Here is a 20,701-nt window from a genome sequence, read left to right on the forward strand (position 1 = left end):
ACGTTTCTTGTTGGAGAGAGAAGGCTTGTTGTAGGGAGAGACGGCAGAGATGAAATAAAAAGAGGAGAAAGAATTTAGGGTTTGGTCATTGGTTTATAAGGTAGGCCCATAGGGGGGAGAAATTGGGCTTTAGGGTTTATTTTTCAAAAACATTTAACAAGGGCATAAATGTCAAAATAACAATTCAGACTTATCAATTCAGATTTAAAAAACAAACATCTGACTTCTAAATTAATTTAGTCAATTCAGATTCAGCCAATTCAGTTCAGGCAATTCAGATTCAGCTAATTCAGATTCAGACATTAAAAAAAAACAAACACCACCTAAGTCTAGGGTTTTGACTCAAGTTAGAGTAAGGGGTCAAAGGGTCACTATTCATCTTCTTCTTCATTGGATCTTCTAGCTTGAACAACAAAGAGGGGGAGGAAGAGGCTAAGCTTTTGAAGCTTCTCCATCACTAAAGTTCAAGGTTCAAGAGCTTGAGAGAGAGAAAAAGAGAGGAAAGAGAAGGAGGAGTGCCGGCCAAAGCTAGGCCGGCCAAACTCAAGGCCGGCCTAGCCTTGGCCAGCAGCAGCTCGGGCTGCACGGCAGCAGCTCGAGCTGCTCGGGAGATGCTGCAACAGTGCACGGGACTGCATTAGGGACGGTCGGTGCAGCTCGCCGGACAGCAATCAGCGACAGCAGCTCGGCTCAGCAGCAACGGCAGCCGGTCAGCAGCGACAGGAGCTACACAACAGCGACGACAGGGCACGGGACTGCATTAGGGACAGCAAGGGACACTCCCCTCTTGCCGGATTTGAGCTATTTGGCCGGATCTAGGGTTTGGCCGGAAATGTCTCAAACTTTGATCGGATTTTTCTAGACTTTTCGACAACTTTCTTGATTCGAAACCATAGGGCTTTTACTCCCCATGTCTTGATCTATCTTCCCATGTAGTTTGATTTGATTTTGGGTAAGAAATCTTTAGAGAGAGAAAGCTTGATGAAGCAATAATGGAGTTTGTGTTCTAAATGGAGAAGATGATGGTGGTCGCTATGGGGAAATCTGATTTTTGCTCGGGGACACCCAAAGTGCACTATTAAAGGGAAATCCAGAAAATCGCTACGGGGAGATCGACTACACTTAGAGACTCATTTTTCTCGACGAACCTAGCCTCGAGCCACATCGAAAAAGGGGGATTTCTCTTATCATTTCTTTTCATTTATTATTCAATCACCATGTTAGCTAAATCAAGTGTGTCGAATATATGAGATGAAATGTGATGAATTCGTGATTATGTTTAATATGATTTGATGTTTTGATTATGAGTTGATGTTCATTTGATATGACTCGGGATTAACCGAATTAGGCGTTTGTTTGACTAGGTATGATCTCCGGATATACGTAGTACTTATAGACACCACCTTAGGAGTCGAACATCGATTGTATTTGACACATTAAATCGGACAATACATAGTTGTAGATTATCATTATAGATTCCCAGATTTCGATACATGAACTCTCGTATTCGGATACTCTTGAAGCATGATTTGAATGTGATGATTGACTTATTATTTGTTTACATGTGAGTTTAATTGTCTTCGTCTAGTTTTATAAACTAGAAGCCTTGATCGTAATCGTCTATTGACACGAACTTTGATAATGCGTACTTAGTTTGATAATCGATGCTTAGTGACGTTTGATCGATTATACTTAGTTTGACGTATTATGCTTATTAGTGTCATACTTGTTCATTCTCAATTCATTAGATGGTGTGTGTAAGTTTGATAGTCGATGCTTAGTGACGTTTGATCGGTTATGCTTAGTTAGACACATGATGCTTAGAATTGTCAATGTGGGTGAAGTTAATTACACTTTCATGTGAATAGATACATAGTATTTGTCATTGTCGATCTTGTGGATCGAAGTAACCGTCTCAATTAACTTTTACCCGAATCAACTCTTACCGTCTCCCGACTCTTGTTCCTCCGACTCTTCTCTCGAATCTCTCTTGCCCATTTACATTTATTGTTTAGTTAGTTTTACTCGCTTTATTCTTTTTGTTATTCTTTCAATCAAAACCCCTTATTCATCTTTGTTTCCTTTCCTTTTTAGTCTAAGTTAGCTAGTGATACCTAGACCGAGGGACAAGACCCTTCGATATCCAAATCACCTTCCTATCCTTGGATCGACTCCGGTTTTACCGGTTACTACTTGATAGCTCCGCTTGGGTGTGCAACCTTTCCGGGTGCATCAAGTTTTTGGCGCCGCTGCCGGGGATAGGTTTAGTAGTTTGGATAACGTTAGTTGTTTTGTTCATTAGTTTAGTGTTATTTGCTCCTCAGACGTCTTTATTTTATTTTGTACTTTCTTAATTTCATTTTTTTTAGGTACCGTTTTATAGAAAAGAGCCAAAAGTGACATAAAGGCGAAGGAAAAGGAAGGAATCGAGAAGCTTAAGAAGAAAGGCGAACGAAACGAGAGGAGCACTCGATAGTATCACATTCTATCTCATCCTTTTTACTTGTGTGTGATTGTTTAGTCTATAAGTGTTTGTTCCTTCTTTTTGCGATTGTGTGTCAGTATCCTTGAATATTGTGAGATCATGGCAAGTTGGTCATTTGATGAGAATGACCTTATGCGAACTCTTTCCAACACTAGTCGACCATCTACAAGTCATCAGGACTACTCAAACTTACATAGGAATGGTCCGACTAGTGATAGGAATAGGCGAGTTGAGTCTGACCGACCTAGGATGACCATGGGTGAATATCGACGGATGTATGGAGTCGGTGAGACTCGTCATGAATATGGTGTTAGGGATTATGAGCATGAGGGTAATCAACCCCGTAAGAGTCTTCGAGACTATCGACAAGAATTTGGGATGACCACACCTTCATGTATGGATTTGTCATTTGATGATAACCGTAGTTCCATTAGTATTGATCGACCACGTCGAAGTCTTCGTGACTATCGACAAGCATATATGAACGGTTCATTTAGTGATGACAATTCCCGACTCGATAATTCCACTCAAAGAGTCGAGTCTAGATATCTACATGAGGGTAGTGAAGAAAGGACCATGGAGACCATTTGCCTGGTTTGTGCTATTTGTGGGAGCTTAGACCATTTGACCGAGTATTGTCCCATGATCCGTGTTCCACGAGAGTCTTCGTCTAGTTATACTCATGTGCCTTATTATGAGGAGATGTCTGAAGATACTCTTCAAGCAATTTTAGAGTACCAAACTAGATTCAATCGAGATATAAAAGAGATCACGGAACGGCTTCTCAACATTGTTGATAGACTTGAGTCAGAGCCTATCATCGACGAGGAAGGGGTTTGCGCACCCCAAACTCAAGAAGAGACTATGAATGATGGTGAGGGTAATACACCTAACTCTAGTCTTAAGTTAAATGTCGAAGAAGCTCCTGATAGACCTTTTGAGATGGAATTGACCGATGACCCTTGTTGCTCAGTCCCTCGACCATTGTTATCTCACCATGATCGACCTACACTAGATTTTGATGTTCAGGATGATAGCTCTATGAGCAAGTTTGGGGATCACACGATGTTGAACTTTCCAATTTTTAGCACTTGTGATTACTTGGATGAGTTATGTAGAAGTGAAGGTGTTGCAACCAACTTTGAGGCTCCAGATGCCTTTAAGGGTGTCGATAACATAGCAGTTGAAGAGATAGCGGATAGCTTGTTGGATTATTTACCTAAGGAAATTATGGACCTTGACTTGGTCCCCGAGCCTATTGCCTTACCCTTAGAATCTAGTTCGACCTTCCACATAATCTCAGACTCGATTGTTGACCCCTTTTGGGACACTTTAGACGCCTTTCCTAGCATGTCTAGGGACTTAGTGGATATTCTATCCACTAAGCTTGAGGATGACTTCTTGCCTTCGACTGACCTCCTCTCACTTCACTTATATGTCGACCCTTTTGATGACTTTTTAGTCGTCGCCCCTAGCATTTATGCGCACTTAGTGGACCGTGCATCCACTAAGTTTGGGGATGGCTTCTTTTCTCTTTTAGTCTCACTTGCACTTCTTGCGTTTAATATTCTTGTGAGACTTTTAGTTTTTGTATATAGCTTTCTTTGGGTTGACCCCCAAATCTTCCGGCTTTTACTATATGATCGTTAGCCGATTAAGATGGCTTTTGATGTTTGTGGGTAGCATCTCTGGAAACCCTCCGCGAGACATAACTCGTGCTCTTGTGTGAAAACAAGAGAATCAAAGGCTAATTGCATAGCTCGATGCAATCGTCTATACCCGCGTTAGTGGTAGACTTTATATGGTCATGTCTTCTTTTGTGCTTCATTCTCATTATATTTTTGGATATTTTAGGAGCATTTCTTACTTGTTTTACTTCTAAGGCGTGGTTTGTTCCAAGTTTGGGGATGGCGTGAGCTAGGCATCAACTTGGAACCTCGTTATACATGAGTCTTGGTAGTATCATCTTTTATCTCCTTCGGTTATGGTAATATCTCTCCACTCTTCTCTTTAAATTGATGTGCCTCTTTATCATTTGGTGAGTGTATGCTTTGAACATTGAGGACAATGTTAGTTTTAAGTTTGGGGATGCGGGATATGACCATAACCAATGCATGACCATGGGTTTCAAAGACAAAAGGGTTCAAATTAGCTAAAATTTGAAAAATTTTGAACATTTTGAGTAGATTTGCATGTGATTGTAGTGATAGTTTTAAGAATGTTGATGCATATGTGTCGAGTTGATGGGTTTTGTGATTGCTAATGGTATTTGCATGAAAGTCGATTCTTTGAGTGTTTGTGTTATACTATGGGAGTAACATCTTAGTGAAGAAGAAACATCTCTAAGAAACCTAGAGTAGTCATTAGTGGAGGACTTAACCCATGTGAGAGCTCAAAGCCTAAATTGTCCTTCGAGTGTACTCTTCTGCGCTAACTCCGAGTAGAATGAAGAGCTACTCAACCTCGTAACTATTAAAAGAGCTCATTTGATCTCGTGTGCTCAACTTTCTTAGCCACTAGGAGTGACATTAGGATAGCGAATTAACCTTGCCCTTGTAGTCCATGAAACCCAATAAGAGTGTCAACTAGAGGAAGGCGGATACTCCATCATCTTACATCCCGAGAATGAAGACATGAGAAGAAAAGAATGAAGAATGTCAAAAGCAAGTATGAAATGAAAAAAGTTGATTGCAAGAATATAGTATTGTGAGTTATGTTTGTTTTATGTGATTTTGTGTTATGAAAAAAAAAGTGATATGAAAAAAAAGAAAAACAAAAAAAAGTGAAAAAAAAAAGAAAGAAAGAAAGACAAAAAGAAAAAAAGAATGATGAATAAAGTTGTTTATGTTATGTTTGAGCATGTTAGCTCTTTTGTGTGAGTGATGTGATTGTATATATGTGTGTTTGTGTGTATGTTCATGAATAAGTATTCGAAGCAAGAAACGAATGTGGAAGTGCTTAAGAGGTTCTATCATGAAGAGTTCGACATTCTCGGAAATCCTCCATCGTCATCCATCTCTAGTATCCGTTAACCTTTAGAAGGCATTCTTAGAGGGTAGAATGGGTGAGAAGGGCGAGTGAGCTTCCCCACTCTATTTAGTGGCTAATTCCTTTTCGAAGATCATTCGTTCCAAAATGTTATCCTCACCCCTTTTTATGTGTTGAGTCCATGTTAGTGATCACACTCACACATACGAGCGAACCATTCTTGAGCGATTTCATATTTGGAGTGTATGCCCGTGAGGCCGAAGTCGAGGCGAAATGTACTAAACTAGGAATCAAGGCGTTGTGACTTCGGAACATAGATGTTGCTCATTGTGGTGTAACACTTACATTTTAGAGTAAGATCATTAGTGAAGGGGCCTTTAGCTTTTACAAAAACTTATTTACTTGATTCATTATGTTTTGACATGCTTAAACCCTTTACTATATGAACCATGCTTATATATGATGTGGTTGTTGGACCCTTGTGTATTTGAAACTCGATGTTTGTGGGTGTCATCTATGGAAACCCTCACGAGACAATACTCGTCCTCTAGGGGTAACCTAGAGGTTTAAAGGCTTGTTGCATACGCTAAATGCAACCGGGATGCCTCCGAAAGTGAGTTAGGCTTTTATTTTGTTTTATTTGCTCGAGGACTAGCAAAGTTTAAGTTTGGGGATCTTGATGTGACACGAAAATGTCACATTTGGAGAGCCTAACTTAGACAAATTAGTCTTTATCGAGTGTTATCAATAATATTTTATGTGTTTTTCTTGTTTAGGTACCATATTTGGAGCTAAACATGGAATTCGGAATAAAGATGGCGAATTATCACTATCATTTCATGTGCCCAAAATGAGAGAAAAAGACTTCAAGCAAATCATATGAGAAGAGGAGTCAAAGACGAGCCCAACGGTGAAAACGGAAGTCAATTCCGAGTTCGGACAGAGAAGTTGTGGAAGAAAGAAGTCCGAGGGTATTCTAGTCCTTTGTAAGAATTTGAAGATGTAGAGACAAGGATGGAGGCACTCTCTTGGTTTCTAAATCAAAGCCCAAAACCAAGTCCAAGCCCAAGAAATATTAAGAGAAGAAGAATTGGGTAGAGATTTTATAGGCACCCATTTGTGGTCTAAAGACTTAGTCAAGTTTGACTAAGTCTAGGGTTTTGACTCAAGTTAGAGTAAGGGGTCAAAGGGTCACTATTCATCTTCTTCTTCATTGGATCTTCTAGCTTGAACAACCAAGAGGGGGAGGAAGAGGCTAAGCTTTTGAAGCTTCTCCATCACTAAAGTTCAAGGTTCAAGAGCTTGAGAGAGAGAAAAAGAGAGGAAAGAGAAGGAGGAGTGCCGGCCAAAGCGAGGCCGGCCAAACTCAAGGCCGGCCTAGCCTTGGCCAGCAGCAGCTCGGGCTGCACGGCAGCTGCTCGAGCTGCTCGGGAGATGCTGCAACAGTGCACGGGACTGCATTAGGGACGGTCGGTGCAGCTCGCCGGACAGCAATCAGCGACAGCAGCTCAGCTCAGCAGCAACGGCAGCCGGTCAGCAGCGACAGGAGCTACACAGCAGCGACGACAGTGCACGGGACTGCATTAGGGACGCGTGGGACAGCAAGGGACACTCCCCTCTTGCCGGATTTGAGCTATTTGGCCGGATCTAGGGTTTGGCCGGAAATGTCTCAAACTTTGATCGGATTTTTCTAGACTTTTCGACAACTTTCTTGATTCGAAACCATAGGGCTTTTACTCCCCATGTCTTGATCTATCTTCCCATGTAGTTTGATTTGATTTTGGGTAAGAAATCTTTAGAGAGAGAAAGCTTGATGAAGCAATAATGGAGTTTGTGTTCTAAATGGAGAAGATGATAATGGTCGCTATGGGGAAATCTGATTTTTGCTCGGGGACACCCAAAGTGCACTATTAAAGGGAAATCCAGAAAATCGCTACGGGGAGATCGACTACACTTAGAGACTCATTTTTCTCGACGAACCTAGCCTCGAGCCACATCGAAAAAGGGGGATTTCTCTTATCATTTTTTTTCATTTATTATTCAATCACCATGTTAGCTAAATCAAGTGTGTCGAATATATGAGATGAAATGTGATGAATTCGTGATTATGTTTAATATGATTTGATGTTTTGATTATGAGTTGATGTTCATTTGATATGACTCGGGATTAACCGAATTAGGCGTTTGTTTGACTAGGTATGATCTCCGGATATACGTAGTACTTATAGACACCACCTTAGGAGTCGAACATCGATTGTATTTGACACATTAAATCGGACAATACATAGTTGTAGATTATCATTATAGATTCCCGGATTTCGATACATGAACTCTCGTATTCGGATACTCTTGAAGCATGATTTGAATGTGATGATTGACTTATTATTTGTTTACATGTGAGTTTAATTGTCTTCGTCTAGTTTTATAAACTAGAAGCCTTGATCGTAATCGTCTATTGACACGAACTTTGATAATGCGTACTTAGTTTGATAATCGATGCTTAGTGACGTTTGATCGATTATACTTAGTTTGACGTATTATGCTTATTAGTGTCATACTTGTTCATTCTCAATTCATTAGATGGTGTGTGTAAGTTTGATAGTCGATGCTTAGTGACGTTTGATCGGTTATGCTTAGTTAGACACATGATGCTTAGAATTGTCAATGTGGGTGAAGTTAATTACACTTTCATGTGAATAGATACATAGTATTTGTCATTGTCGATCTTGTGGATCGAAGTAACCGTCTCAATTAACTTTTACCCGAATCAACTCTTACCGTCTCCCGACTCTTGTTCCTCCGACTCTTCTCTCGAATCTCTCTTGCCCATTTACATTTATTGTTTAGTTAGTTTTACTCGCTTTATTCTTTTTGTTATTCTTTCAATCAAAACCCCTTATTCATCTTTGTTTCCTTTCCTTTTTAGTCTAAATTAGCTAGTGATACCTAGACCGAGGGACAAGACCCTTCGATATCCAAATCACCTTCCTATCCTTGGATCGACTCCGGTTTTACCGGTTACTACTTGATACCTCCGCTTGGGTGTGCAACCTTTCCGGGTGCATCAAGTTTTTGGCGCCGCTGCCGGGGATAGGTTTAGTAGTTTGGATAACGTTAGTTGTTTTGTTCATTAGTTTAGTGTTATTTGCTCCTCAGACGTCTTTATTTTATTTTGTACTTTCTTAATTTCATTTTTTTTAGGTACCGTTTTATAGAAAAGAGCCAAAAGTGACATAAAGGCGAAGGAAAAGGAAGGAATCGAGAAGCTTAAGAAGAAAGGCGAACGAAACGAGAGGAGCACTCGATAGTATCACATTCTATCTCATCCTTTTTACTTGTGTGTGATTGTTTAGTCTATAAGTGTTTGTTCCTTCTTTTTGCGATTGTGTGTCAGTATCCTTGAATATTGTGAGATCATGGCAAGTTGGTCATTTGATGAGAATGACCTTATGCGAACTCTTTCCAACACTAGTCGACCATCTACAAGTCATCAGGACTACTCAAACTTACATAGGAATGGTCCGACTAGTGATAGGAATAGGCGAGTTGAGTCTGACCGACCTAGGATGACCATGGGTGAATATCGACGGATGTATGGAGTCGGTGAGACTCGTCATGAATATGGTGTTAGGGATTATGAGCATGAGGGTAATCAACCCCGTAAGAGTCTTCGAGACTATCGACAAGAATTTGGGATGACCACACCTTCATGTATGGATTTGTCATTTGATGATAACCGTAGTTCCATTAGTATTGATCGACCACGTCGAAGTCTTCGTGACTATCGACAAGCATATATGAACGGTTCATTTAGTGATGACAATTCCCGACTCGATAATTCCACTCAAAGAGTCGAGTCTAGATATCTACATGAGGGTAGTGAAGAAAGGACCATGGAGACCATTTGCCTGGTTTGTGCTATTTGTGGGAGCTTAGACCATTTGACCGAGTATTGTCCCATGATCCGTGTTCCACGAGAGTCTTCGTCTAGTTATACTCATGTGCCTTATTATGAGGAGATGTCTGAAGATACTCTTCAAGCAATTTTAGAGTACCAAACTAGATTCAATCGAGATATAAAAGAGATCACGGAACGGCTTCTCAACATTGTTGATAGACTTGAGTCAGAGCCTATCATCGACGAGGAAGGGGTTTGCGCACCCCAAACTCAAGAAGAGACTATGAATGATGGTGAGGGTAATACACCTAACTCTAGTCTTAAGTTAAATGTCGAAGAAGCTCCTGATAGACCTTTTGAGATGGAATTGACCGATGACCCTTGTTGCTCAGTCCCTCGACCATTGTTATCTCACCATGATCGACCTACACTAGATTTTGATGTTCAGGATGATAGCTCTATGAGCAAGTTTGGGGATCACACGATGTTGAACTTTCCAATTTTTAGCACTTGTGATTACTTGGATGAGTTATGTAGAAGTGAAGGTGTTGCAACCAACTTTGAGGCTCCAGATGCCTTTAAGGGTGTCGATAACATAGCAGTTGAAGAGATAGCGGATAGCTTGTTGGATTATTTACCTAAGGAAATTATGGACCTTGACTTGGTCCCCGAGCCTATTGCCTTACCCTTAGAATCTAGTTCGACCTTCCACATGATCTCAGACTCGATTGTTGACCCCTTTTGGGACACTTCAGACGCCTTTCCTAGCATGTCTAGGGACTTAGTGGATATTCTATCCACTAAGCTTGAGGATGACTTCTTGCCTTCGACTGACCTCCTCTCACTTCACTTATATGTCGACCCTTTTGATGACTTTTTAGTCGTCGCCCCTAGCATTTATGCGCACTTAGTGGACCGTGCATCCACTAAGTTTGGGGATGGCTTCTTTTCGCTTTTAGTCTCACTTGCACTTCTTGCGTTTAATATTCTTGTGAGACTTTTAGTTTTTGAATATAGCTTTCTTTGGGTTGACCCCCAAATCTTCCGGCTTTTACTATATGATCGTTAGCCGATTAAGATGGCTTTTGATGTTTGTGGGTAGCATCTCTGGAAACCCTCCGCGAGACATAACTCGTGCTCTTGTGTGAAAACAAGAGAATCAAAGGCTAATTGCATAGCTCGATGCAATCGTCTATACCCGCGTTAGTGGTAGACTTTATATGGTCATGTCTTCTTTTGTGCTTCATTCTCATTATATTTTTGGATATTTTAGGAGCATTTCTTACTTGTTTTACTTCTAAGGCGTGGTTTGTTCCAAGTTTGGGGATGGCGTGAGCTAGGCATCAACTTGGAACCTCGTTATAAATGAGTCTTGGTAGTATCATCTTTTATCTCCTTCGGTTATGGTAATATCTCTCCACTCTTCTCTTTAAATTGATGTGCCTCTTTATCATTTGGTGAGTGTATGCTTTGAACATTGAGGACAATGTTAGTTTTAAGTTTGGGGATGCGGGATATGACCATAACCAATGCATGACCATGGGTTTCAAAGACAAAAGGGTTCAAATTAGCTAAAATTTGAAAAATTTTGAACATTTTGAGTAGATTTGCATGTGATTGTAGTGATAGTTTTAAGAATGTTGATGCATATGTGTCGAGTTGATGGGTTTTGTGATTGCTAATGGTATTTGCATGAAAGTCGATTCTTTGAGTGTTTGTGTTATACTATGGGAGTAACATCTTAGTGAAGAAGAAACATCTCTAAGAAACCTAGAGTAGTCATTAGTGGAGGACTTAACCCATGTGAGAGCTCAAACCCTAAATTGTCCTTCGAGTGTACTCTTCTGCGCTAACTCCGAGTAGAATGAAGAGCTACTCAACCTCGTAACTATTAAAAGAGCTCATTTGATCTCGTGTGCTCAACTTTCTTAGCCACTAGGAGTGACATTAGGATAGCGAATTAACCTTGCCCTTGTATTCCATGAAACCCAATAAGAGTGTCAACTAGAGGAAGGCGGATACTCCATCATCTTACATCCCGAGAATGAAGACATGAGAAGAAAAGAATGAAGAATGTCAAAAGCAAGTATGAAATGAAAAAATTTGATTGCAAGAATATAGTATTGTGAGTTATGTTTGTTTTATGTGATTTTGTGTTATGAAAAAAAAAGTGATATGAAAAAAAAGAAAAACAAAAAAAAGTGAAAAAAAAAGAAAGAAAGAAAGACAAAAAGAAAAAAAGAATGATGAATAAAGTTGTTTATGTTATGTTTGAGCATGTTAGCTCTTTTGTGTGAGTGATGTGATTGTATATATGTGTGTTTGTGTGTATGTTCATGAATAAGTATTCGAAGCAAGAAACGAATGTGGAAGTGCTTAAGAGGTTCTATCATGAAGAGTTCGACATTCTCGGAATCCTCCATCGTCATCCATCTCTAGTATCCGTTAACCTTTAGAAGGCATTCTTAGAGGGTAGAATGGGTGAGAAGGGCGAGTGAGCTTCCCCACTCTATTTAGTGGCTAATTCCTTTTCGAAGATCATTCGTTCCAAAATGTTGTCCTCACCCCTTTTTATGTGTTGAGTCCATGTTAGTGATCACACTCACACATACGAGCGAACCATTCTTGAGCGATTTCATATTTGGAGTGTATGCCCGTGAGGCCGAAGTCGAGGCGAAATGTACTAAACTAGGAATCAAGGCGTTGTGACTTCGGAACATAGATGTTGCTCATTGTGGTGTAACACTTGCATTTTAGAGTAAGATCATTAGTGAAGGGGCCTTTAGCTTTTACAAGAACTTATTTACTTGATTCATTATGTTTTGACATGCTTAAACCCTTTACTATATGAACCATGCTTATATATGATGTGGTTGTTGGACCCTTGTGTATTTGAAACTCGATGTTTGTGGGTGTCATCTATGGAAACCCTCACGAGACAATACTCGTCCTCTAGGGGTAACCTAGAGGTTTAAAGGCTTGTTGCATACGCTAAATGCAACCGGGATGCCTCCGAAAGTGAGTTAGGCTTTTATTTTGTTTTATTTGCTCGAGGACTAGCAAAGTTTAAGTTTGGGGATCTTGATGTGACACGAAAATGTCACATTTGGAGAGCCTAACTTAGACAAATTAGTCTTTATCGAGTGTTATCAATAATATTTTATGTGTTTTTCTTGTTTAGGTACCATATTTGGAGCTAAACATGGAATTCAGAATAAAGATGGCGAATTATCACTATCATTTCATGTGCCCAAAATGAGAGAAAAAGACTTCAAGCAAATCATATGAGAAGAGGAGTCAAAGACGAGCCCAACGGTGAAAACGGAAGTCAATTCCGAGTTCGGACGGAGAAGTTGTGGAAGAAAGAAGTCCGAGGGTATTCTAGTCCTTTGTGGACTAACCAACCCGAGTTAAGAGATTCAGATGAGTCATTTTCATGGCTCATCATAAATATTTCGTGTTCTTTGTCATTGTTCTTTATTTCGTATTGCTTTTCTTGGATTACTTAATTTAGGGAGGGGTCGGCCAGCACATGGCCGGTTGGAACCCCTAAGTGGGCCGGCCATAAAGCCCATAGAGGCTTTATGTGCCCGGCCACACATAAACACCTTTTAGGGTTTCATATGGGACACTATTAGATATGTCTTGAAGGAGATATTGTAGGAATCCTAGTTTGGGTCAAATACCTTCTCTATGATCCCTCTAAATAGACCTCCTTAAACATAATTCTATACACAACTAAAGAGACAAAACTCATAAGTTTGTGAGAGCTTTTTAACAGAGAAAAAGCAAGAAAGAGAAAAGTGAGTTTTCTCTAGAATCTAGTCAAGAAGAAAGGTTCTTCTCAACCTTCCATTGAAGTCCTAGCAGACATTAATGAAGGGAGATCAAGTTAACCATCTCGGTTTCTCAAGTAGAGGAGCGACAATTGGAGCCCTCGATTTTCACACGCGAATTGGAATGGTTCGAGGGAAAAACGCGAAAAGGTATTTATCCCTATTCTAGTTCATTGTTTAGTTCATGTATACAACGATCCTGGAAACTAGTGTTAACATATTAGATGTTGAGATTTCGCTTAGAAAACTAGATAGTGTATTAGATACACCCATAACCCTACAACCTTTAGGTCCCCTGGTTGTGGCTCTCGCTGTCAAGGCTACCTGCTCGATTCAGAGCGAGATGAGTTTTAGCTAGGACTCCTCCTTTGGGTTCTAAAACAGAAAGTTTTATACTAGCAAAAGTTTATAAGTTCGCTGAACATGGCCAAAATTCCCTATAACTTCCTTACTTAACATAGTACCATACAAGTAGATCTATGCTTCATCTTCTTGAGTCTGGTCCATCTTTCGGTATTCTAGGATATATCGGTGTCTTTCTTCTGAAAGGCGAATTTGAGGTGCTCCGCATTCCAGGGGTGTGTAAGGACGTGCCCTGACGTATTCCCTAACCTATAGGTGTCAGGTCTTACAACCGCTACTATCTTATAAGGGCCTTCCCATGTGGGAAAGAGTTTGGCTGCTAAAGGCTTTTGGGTGAATTTAGAGTTTCTCCACACTATGTCTCCGACGTCAAACTTTCTTATCTTCATGTGGGACCTGTGCTGTTTGGTCATGGTGTCTTCGAAAGCAAGATTTCGCAGCTCCGCTCGGTCTCGGACTTCGTTCACTAGGTCTAAGTGTTCTAACATTAGTTGCTCATTGGTTTCGGGATCGAAATGTCTTACTCTTAGACTCGGTTTGCCTATTTCTAGGGGTAGCACGACGTCCATGCCGTATACCATTCCAAAAGGCGTCTTCCCCGTGGCTCTTCGCGGTGTGATACGGTATGTCTACAGTACGTCGGGTAGTTTCTCTACCCAATTTTTGTTTTTATAGCATTTGGATTTAATGTACTTAACTACAGTTTTGTTTGTTACCTCTACTTGTCCGTTTCCGGCGGGGTGTGCGGGGCTCACGTAGGCCAGCTTAATCCCATACTCCGTGAGGAAGTCCTTCATGGTGTCATTGTTGAACTGCGGTCCGTTGTCCATTACCAGGACCCTCGGGGCTCCAAATCCGGTTATTATGTTTGTCCATAATATACTGACGATCTCCTTCGCGCGAGTCCTGGCTGATGGGCCTAAAAGGTTACCCTAAATAGGTCACCACCCGCAAGTATACGGGCGTCAAGTAATAGTTCTGGTAAGACCGGTTCGTTCCTCAGAGACTAAGTGAAACCTATTCTAAGACTTGGAAGTAACTCGGTTTTTCTTTGAAAATTGGTTTTGTGGTTTTAAAATACAATAAAAATATGAAAACGATTAAAAAGGTAAACTCAAATGGGGAGAAGTCTAGGATTTTGGAATCCACTCTATAAAATCACTTTTTGGAATAAATACTTAAAATGATTAATTCTCTTTTCCTATAACTCAGAATTTCGGGTAATGAACTAACCTAATTCCGGGGGATGCTTTTGTTAAAACCGATAAATCATAACAATGTAATTGTATTTATTTTGAAAAACAAACCTCTAAACTATTATCTATCAAGTGATAAGTATACACCATCAAAGGATTTAACCTAAGCATGATGTATCAAACCTAAAAGTATAGATAATGAATAGAAAAACTATTTAACAAACTAAAACAAATTAAACTATGAAGCATAATAAAGAATAATCAATCAAAGATATATCTCTAAAAGATCAAAAATGAGTTTCATCGTAAAATCCTAGATGAGAGATTTAGCTATTCATGATCAAAACAATTATGACAAATAAGAGAAGAAAGGGAAGAACAACTAAACTCCTTTTTGCCGATTTCCTGTCTCGCAGCCAAACGCTTCTCTGGAGAAAATAATTTTCCAGCGTCAATGGAAAATGATTTTCCAGCAACACTTCTTGACCAAACGCGGTCTTCTTCTCCAACAAAATCTCCCTATCTCTCTACTGTTTCTCTCTTTGTTTCTATTTCAATTTGAATCAGCTAACACATAGAAATTGAAATTGAAGATTGTATTATATAAAGAATTAAATTACAATCCTCTCTCTCTATATACAAATCACTCTCACTCTCTGTTTGTGTTTCTCAATTTCTACTCTGTTAGTACTCTCTCTCACAAAAAGAACTACACAAGAAGAAGAAAAGAAGATAGATGATTCTCTGATTTAGAAAAGAGGAATAAAAATACAATTCGGAACTCTCTCTCCCCTTCTCTCTCTAATATTTCTGTTTAATTGAGCTTCAAAGAGGATTTGATCCCCAAAGATGAGATATCCCCTCTCTGTTTCAGTTATACATATAAAAAAGAAGAAGAACCAGCCCCTCTTTTTTTTTTGCATTGAAAACCAGCCCCTCTTTAAAATCGATATCTTTCTTTATTTCTTTCATTTTGTTCTCATTTTCCAGCCAAATCTCTATAGTTCCAGAAAAATATCTTTTCATCAACCTCCAATCCTCTTCTATGATAGTAAAGAATCTTTCATCATCGGATAAAATCAAACTAAGCCGAGAAGAACCATCTCTTTAATATTTCTGTTTCTTGATTTATCTCTCTGTAGATTTCAATCTTGTTCCATCAATCTCTCAATGAAATCTCCAGCTTCAATAATAGAAATGAATCGAATCTCTCTTTCCTTCTTTGTTGTATCTGATAATCTTCATCTTCCATAACAGAGAAAGCTCTCTCTTTCTAAGAAAATATATTCACCCATTTGAAATCTTCAGTTCTCTCTAAATCCCTCCATTGCTTTCTTTTCTATTTCAAAATTTCCCCATATAACTAACAAAGCAGAGAAGCTAACTTCCTTCACATAAAATATCAACTGAATCTCTCTCTCTCTAGAAATAATCTTATATATCTCTTAACCCATATAAAGAAGAACCTATGTCTGATTTTTGTTTCTAACCGAGTAGAGAGAAGAAAATCTCTATGAATCAGGAAATAATCTTCTCTCTAGAAATACCTCAGCCAAAACTCAATCTCTTATCTCAGGGGCGGCCCTGACTTTTCGGTGGCCCGAAGCGAGGTCAGAAAATGTGGCCCTTTCTATCAAATTGTAAAACGTATAAATGTATTTACATGAAAACAATAAGTACTGCAAAATATTTTCTCATATTTATATAACAAAATAATTTTTTTGACAATTACAATCACTGAAATTTTGTTCTTCTTAAATTTTTTGATGCAAAGTCACTAATAACCGTCGAATAATCAAGACTATCAACCATATTCTTCTCAATAGATAATGTAGCTAACCCATTTAACCTTTAATCTGACATAGTAAATCGAATATAAGACTTAATCAACTTCAACTTATAAAAACTTGTTTCTCCAGAGGCAACAATAACTGGTATCGTTAACATAATTCTATAAGAAACCCATGTGTTCGGTTAACAACCTTTCATATCTTTACAAAAATCTAGCACTTCAGTTGGTCTTTTGATCTCATTTGGTAAAGACGCTTCAACACTTCCAGTTCAGAAAATAAGTCTAGTCTGTCTATGTCATATGACTCATTATGCTTGAAAAAGGTTTCAAGGCGAACACATGAATATCTCAAATCACCATCATCTTGGGAGTTTATCTTTTTTAACTCAAACAGAAAATTAGATATTTCTTCGTATTTATAGTTTGCTCGAATCTGCTCTTAAATGAAGAAAGAGTTCGATTTAATATGTATATGTAATAATTAACTCTAAATGCTTCTTTAGGTGACATTGATGGATCTTCACACACATTCTCATCAAACTGTTTCTTTCTTCGAATAATACGTTTTTCCCGAAATGTTGTTTCAACTCCCATTTTAATGGCAATCTCTTTAGCTTCAACCATGCCTTCTTCAAATCTCACTTCTCTATAGGCTTCAAGATAACAAATGAGTCCATTCAATTTCTCTAATGCAACTTCAATATCTATATTTTCAGTTTGAAGTGTTTTGCTAACAGAGTTTACCGTAAACAATATATTATGCCAAATAACCATGCTCAAAAGGAATTCAAAATTTTCAAAGTCTTGTTTTAATATATTTTCGGCATCATAAACTGTTTTTGAATCATCACTTGTCTTCACCAATTCTTCTAAAGCTTCTCGTAATTGTGGAGCTTGAAACCTAATGTCTTGGTGGTCCTTTTTACCAAACATTTTTTAAATGGGTTAAGCTTCTCGTAATCATCATTTGTCTCCACCAGTTTTTGAATCAACACTTTCTACTCTACTTTCTCATAAATCAAACAAACTGTTGGGCCCGCCATTCATTTAAAGATCATCGAATTTGGTGGCCCTTTTTACTTAATATTTTTCAAATGGGGCCCTTATAATTTTCTTAGAGAGTTGGATTTCTTATATATTTCTAACAGAAATTAATGTATCGGTGGCCCCTAAAATTCGGTGGCCCGAAGCGACACTTTGTTCGCTTTGGCCCAGGGCCACCCCTGTCTTATCTCCTTCTTGATTTTCTTTCCTTCCCTTTTTATTTGTGTTTACTAAAGATAGAGAATGGAGAGAAAATGGGTAACAAATCTGGTGCCAACCCATGCACGTTGTGATAGGAGAGTAGGAGTGATGTAGTGTAGTAGGAAGCATTTTAAAAGCATGAGAGGCATGTGCATGGAGAACAACCACACGTTAGATTTCGTATCTTGGTGAGGGAGCATCGTAATATCCTGCTACGCAGTACACGAGATCAACACCTAGAGACTATCCTGAAAATGTCCCTCTCACGCCCACCAGCATACCGAAATTTTCATACTAACGTTCCCGTCTCCGCCACGTGTCTCTGAAAGATTCATGTTGACTCGATTTTGACTTGAACTTTGACCTTCTCTATTTTTTCTCATCCGAACTCCGATTCGACTCCCGTTTTCGCCGTAGGGTTAGTCTTAGACTCTATATTTCATCGGAGTGACAACATTGACAACATAACCAGACTACCCTCATCTCCAAATGACCAAAATGCCCTTTTCTGCGTCTTTCTCCCGCTTTTAACCATTTTTCATGCCGAACTCCGTAAAAGACCCCTGGAAAAGAGAAACACATGATTTATCAGAGTAACTGCTCGAAATTGACTAAATAACCCGAGTTAAGAGATTCAGATGGGACATTTTCATGTCTCATCAGACATCCCCAAACTTAAATTTTGCTAGTCCTCGAGCAAAACAGAGAATAAAACTAAACCCACTTCACCACTTTCGTAGGGTATCACGATTGCACTTAGCACGTGCAACAAGCCGTTAAACCTCTAGGTTTGCCCTAGAGGACGAGTTTTGTCTCGTGAAGGTTTGCAGTGAATATACCCACAAATATCTCAAAATTCCAAAAGGGTTAAATATGACATGGACTAAAAATGTTTATCCGGTAGATTTTCGAAAGTTAATAGAAATGAAATCCAAATCGACCAAACCCATACAAATGTTAAAAATCTCTTCATTAGTAATCAAGACTCGAAGTGCACGTGACCAGCCAATATGAGTATCATTTCAGTTCTGAAAAGACAAGACCTTGATTACCGTCTCGATACATTTCGACTCGACTGCTATCTCACGGTCATACACTCAAAAATTAAAGTCACTCAGAAATGGCTCACTCAATGTGCGAGTATGAGTATGAAAGAAAACTCAACGCATTACAAAAGATGGACTAAATTTCTTTATGAACGACTGATTTCATAGGAAGGAAACAACCACTAATACGGAATGGGGAAGCTAACCAACTCTTCTCACCTGATCAACTATCTAACAATGCTTCCTAGAAGATAATAGACTATAATGATGATGTGACTAGAACTTCTGAGAACTCGACGTCTTCATATCTTCAAGAACTACTTCAAGGGATAAACAGTTAAACAAACATTTTTTTTTTTTTGCAACTGACTCTGGTAATAAAACTCAAAATACATAACGTACTTTCTTCACATTATTCTTTCCTTGGGTAAAATTCTCTTTATTTTGCTTCATGCCTTAATTCTCAGAGTTCTAAATGATGGATGATATCTATTTTCCTCTAGTTGACATTGTTTTCAAGTTTCTCAGACTACAAGAGAAGGGTTTACTTCCTGATGACATCCCTAGTGGTTGTAAAATTTGAACTCAAGAGATCAACTGAGTTCTAATAAATATTGCGAGGTTGAGTAGCTCTTCATTCTACTCGGAGTTATCACAGAAGAGATCACTGAAAACAAAGGAAAAGGCTCAGAATCTCACATAGGTTAAGTCTCCACTAATGATCGATTAAGTTCTCTCAGAGAAGTCAACTCTTCACCTATCTAACACTCACATGGCTAGTGCACAGACAACTTCAAGACTCGAAATTCGTGGAAGAACTTTCAGCAAAAGCATAGTACGACCAACTAGACTCTATAACTATTAACAAGCAAAAACAACTAGACTCGTATTTTCAATCCAAAAATTAAAAATTTTGAACACTTTTGAATTTTTGAAATAAGGACTAAAAATTCAATCCCCTATTTACTCGGGTGTCTCAACACTAGTTAGATGATTGTTAGTATTAGATACGTACAATGGTTATTCGATCCCCAAAACCCAACACTTACAAGGAGCGTCGTTTCCAATTAACACCTTACCGCCATTACTGGTTGTGTAAGTGGAAAACCATTCCTTATGAGGACATATATGGAATGTACAACATCATCTTCTTCGAAGACTACTGCCATATCTTCGTCACATTCTTTAATGATTTCCAAGACACTAACATCATCTTCTTCGAAGACTGCTGCCTCATCTGGCTTCTTCCTAAGCTCAGGTCAATTATTCTTGAAGTTCCCCTCCTTCTTACAATTAAAGCAGCTGTACTTCCTAGGTTTCGATTTAGAACTAGACCAGCCCTTCCTATCACCTAGTTGCTGCATCCTTACATCCAAACCATCTCCTGAGCTACTTTCTTCCATTGACCTTCGTCTCAACTCCTTTGAGTTCAATGCTGGTTTAACATCCTCAAAGATTGTAGTTGTTTTATCAGACATAAAAGAATTAACAAAGCTCTCATATGATGGCGCTGTTTCATGGGCCATGGGAATATAATATTCAAGTCAATTACATGGGTGTATGATTGGGGAATATAAACTGGATTAACCCAAACATGAGAGTTCTTCAAGGAGTTGAAAAACGTCATGAACACTCATGGGAAAGATTGGAGAGATTCCTTAAACATGAGTACTCCACTCATTTTCTATAAGGAATGTCGAACTTTGGCACCGTCAAACGCCGCGCCGTAAAAGGAGGTTATAAAGGCGGATTGCTGGGGAAGACATGATAGATATGAAGTTAAGTGGGAGTACAAGAGTGGATTATGTCCTCCTAACTAGGTTAAGAAAAAGTATCTCCGGGCCACTTGAGG

The 20,701-nt window shown here is 39.0% G+C and overlaps 1 protein-coding gene across 1 annotated transcript; it reads left to right on the top strand.

Moving 5' to 3' along the window:
• The first annotated feature begins 568 nt into the window (after nt 1–568).
• Nucleotides 569–5,130, top strand: LOC147557504 (uncharacterized). Its single transcript, XM_086658348.1, has 2 exons — nt 569–650; nt 747–5,130. The coding sequence occupies exon 2, from the start codon at nt 2,585–2,587 to the stop codon at nt 4,133–4,135; it is 1,551 nt and encodes a 516-aa protein (XP_086514474.1). The 5' UTR covers nt 569–650; nt 747–2,584; the 3' UTR covers nt 4,136–5,130.
• Nucleotides 5,131–20,701: the final 15,571 nt, after the last annotated feature.

This window comes from Eschscholzia californica, unplaced genomic scaffold (assembly GCF_041429995.1).
Source record: "Eschscholzia californica isolate CP2 unplaced genomic scaffold, dmEscCali1.0.p SCAF_2, whole genome shotgun sequence".
Classification (NCBI taxonomy): Eukaryota; Viridiplantae; Streptophyta; class Magnoliopsida; order Ranunculales; family Papaveraceae; genus Eschscholzia; species Eschscholzia californica.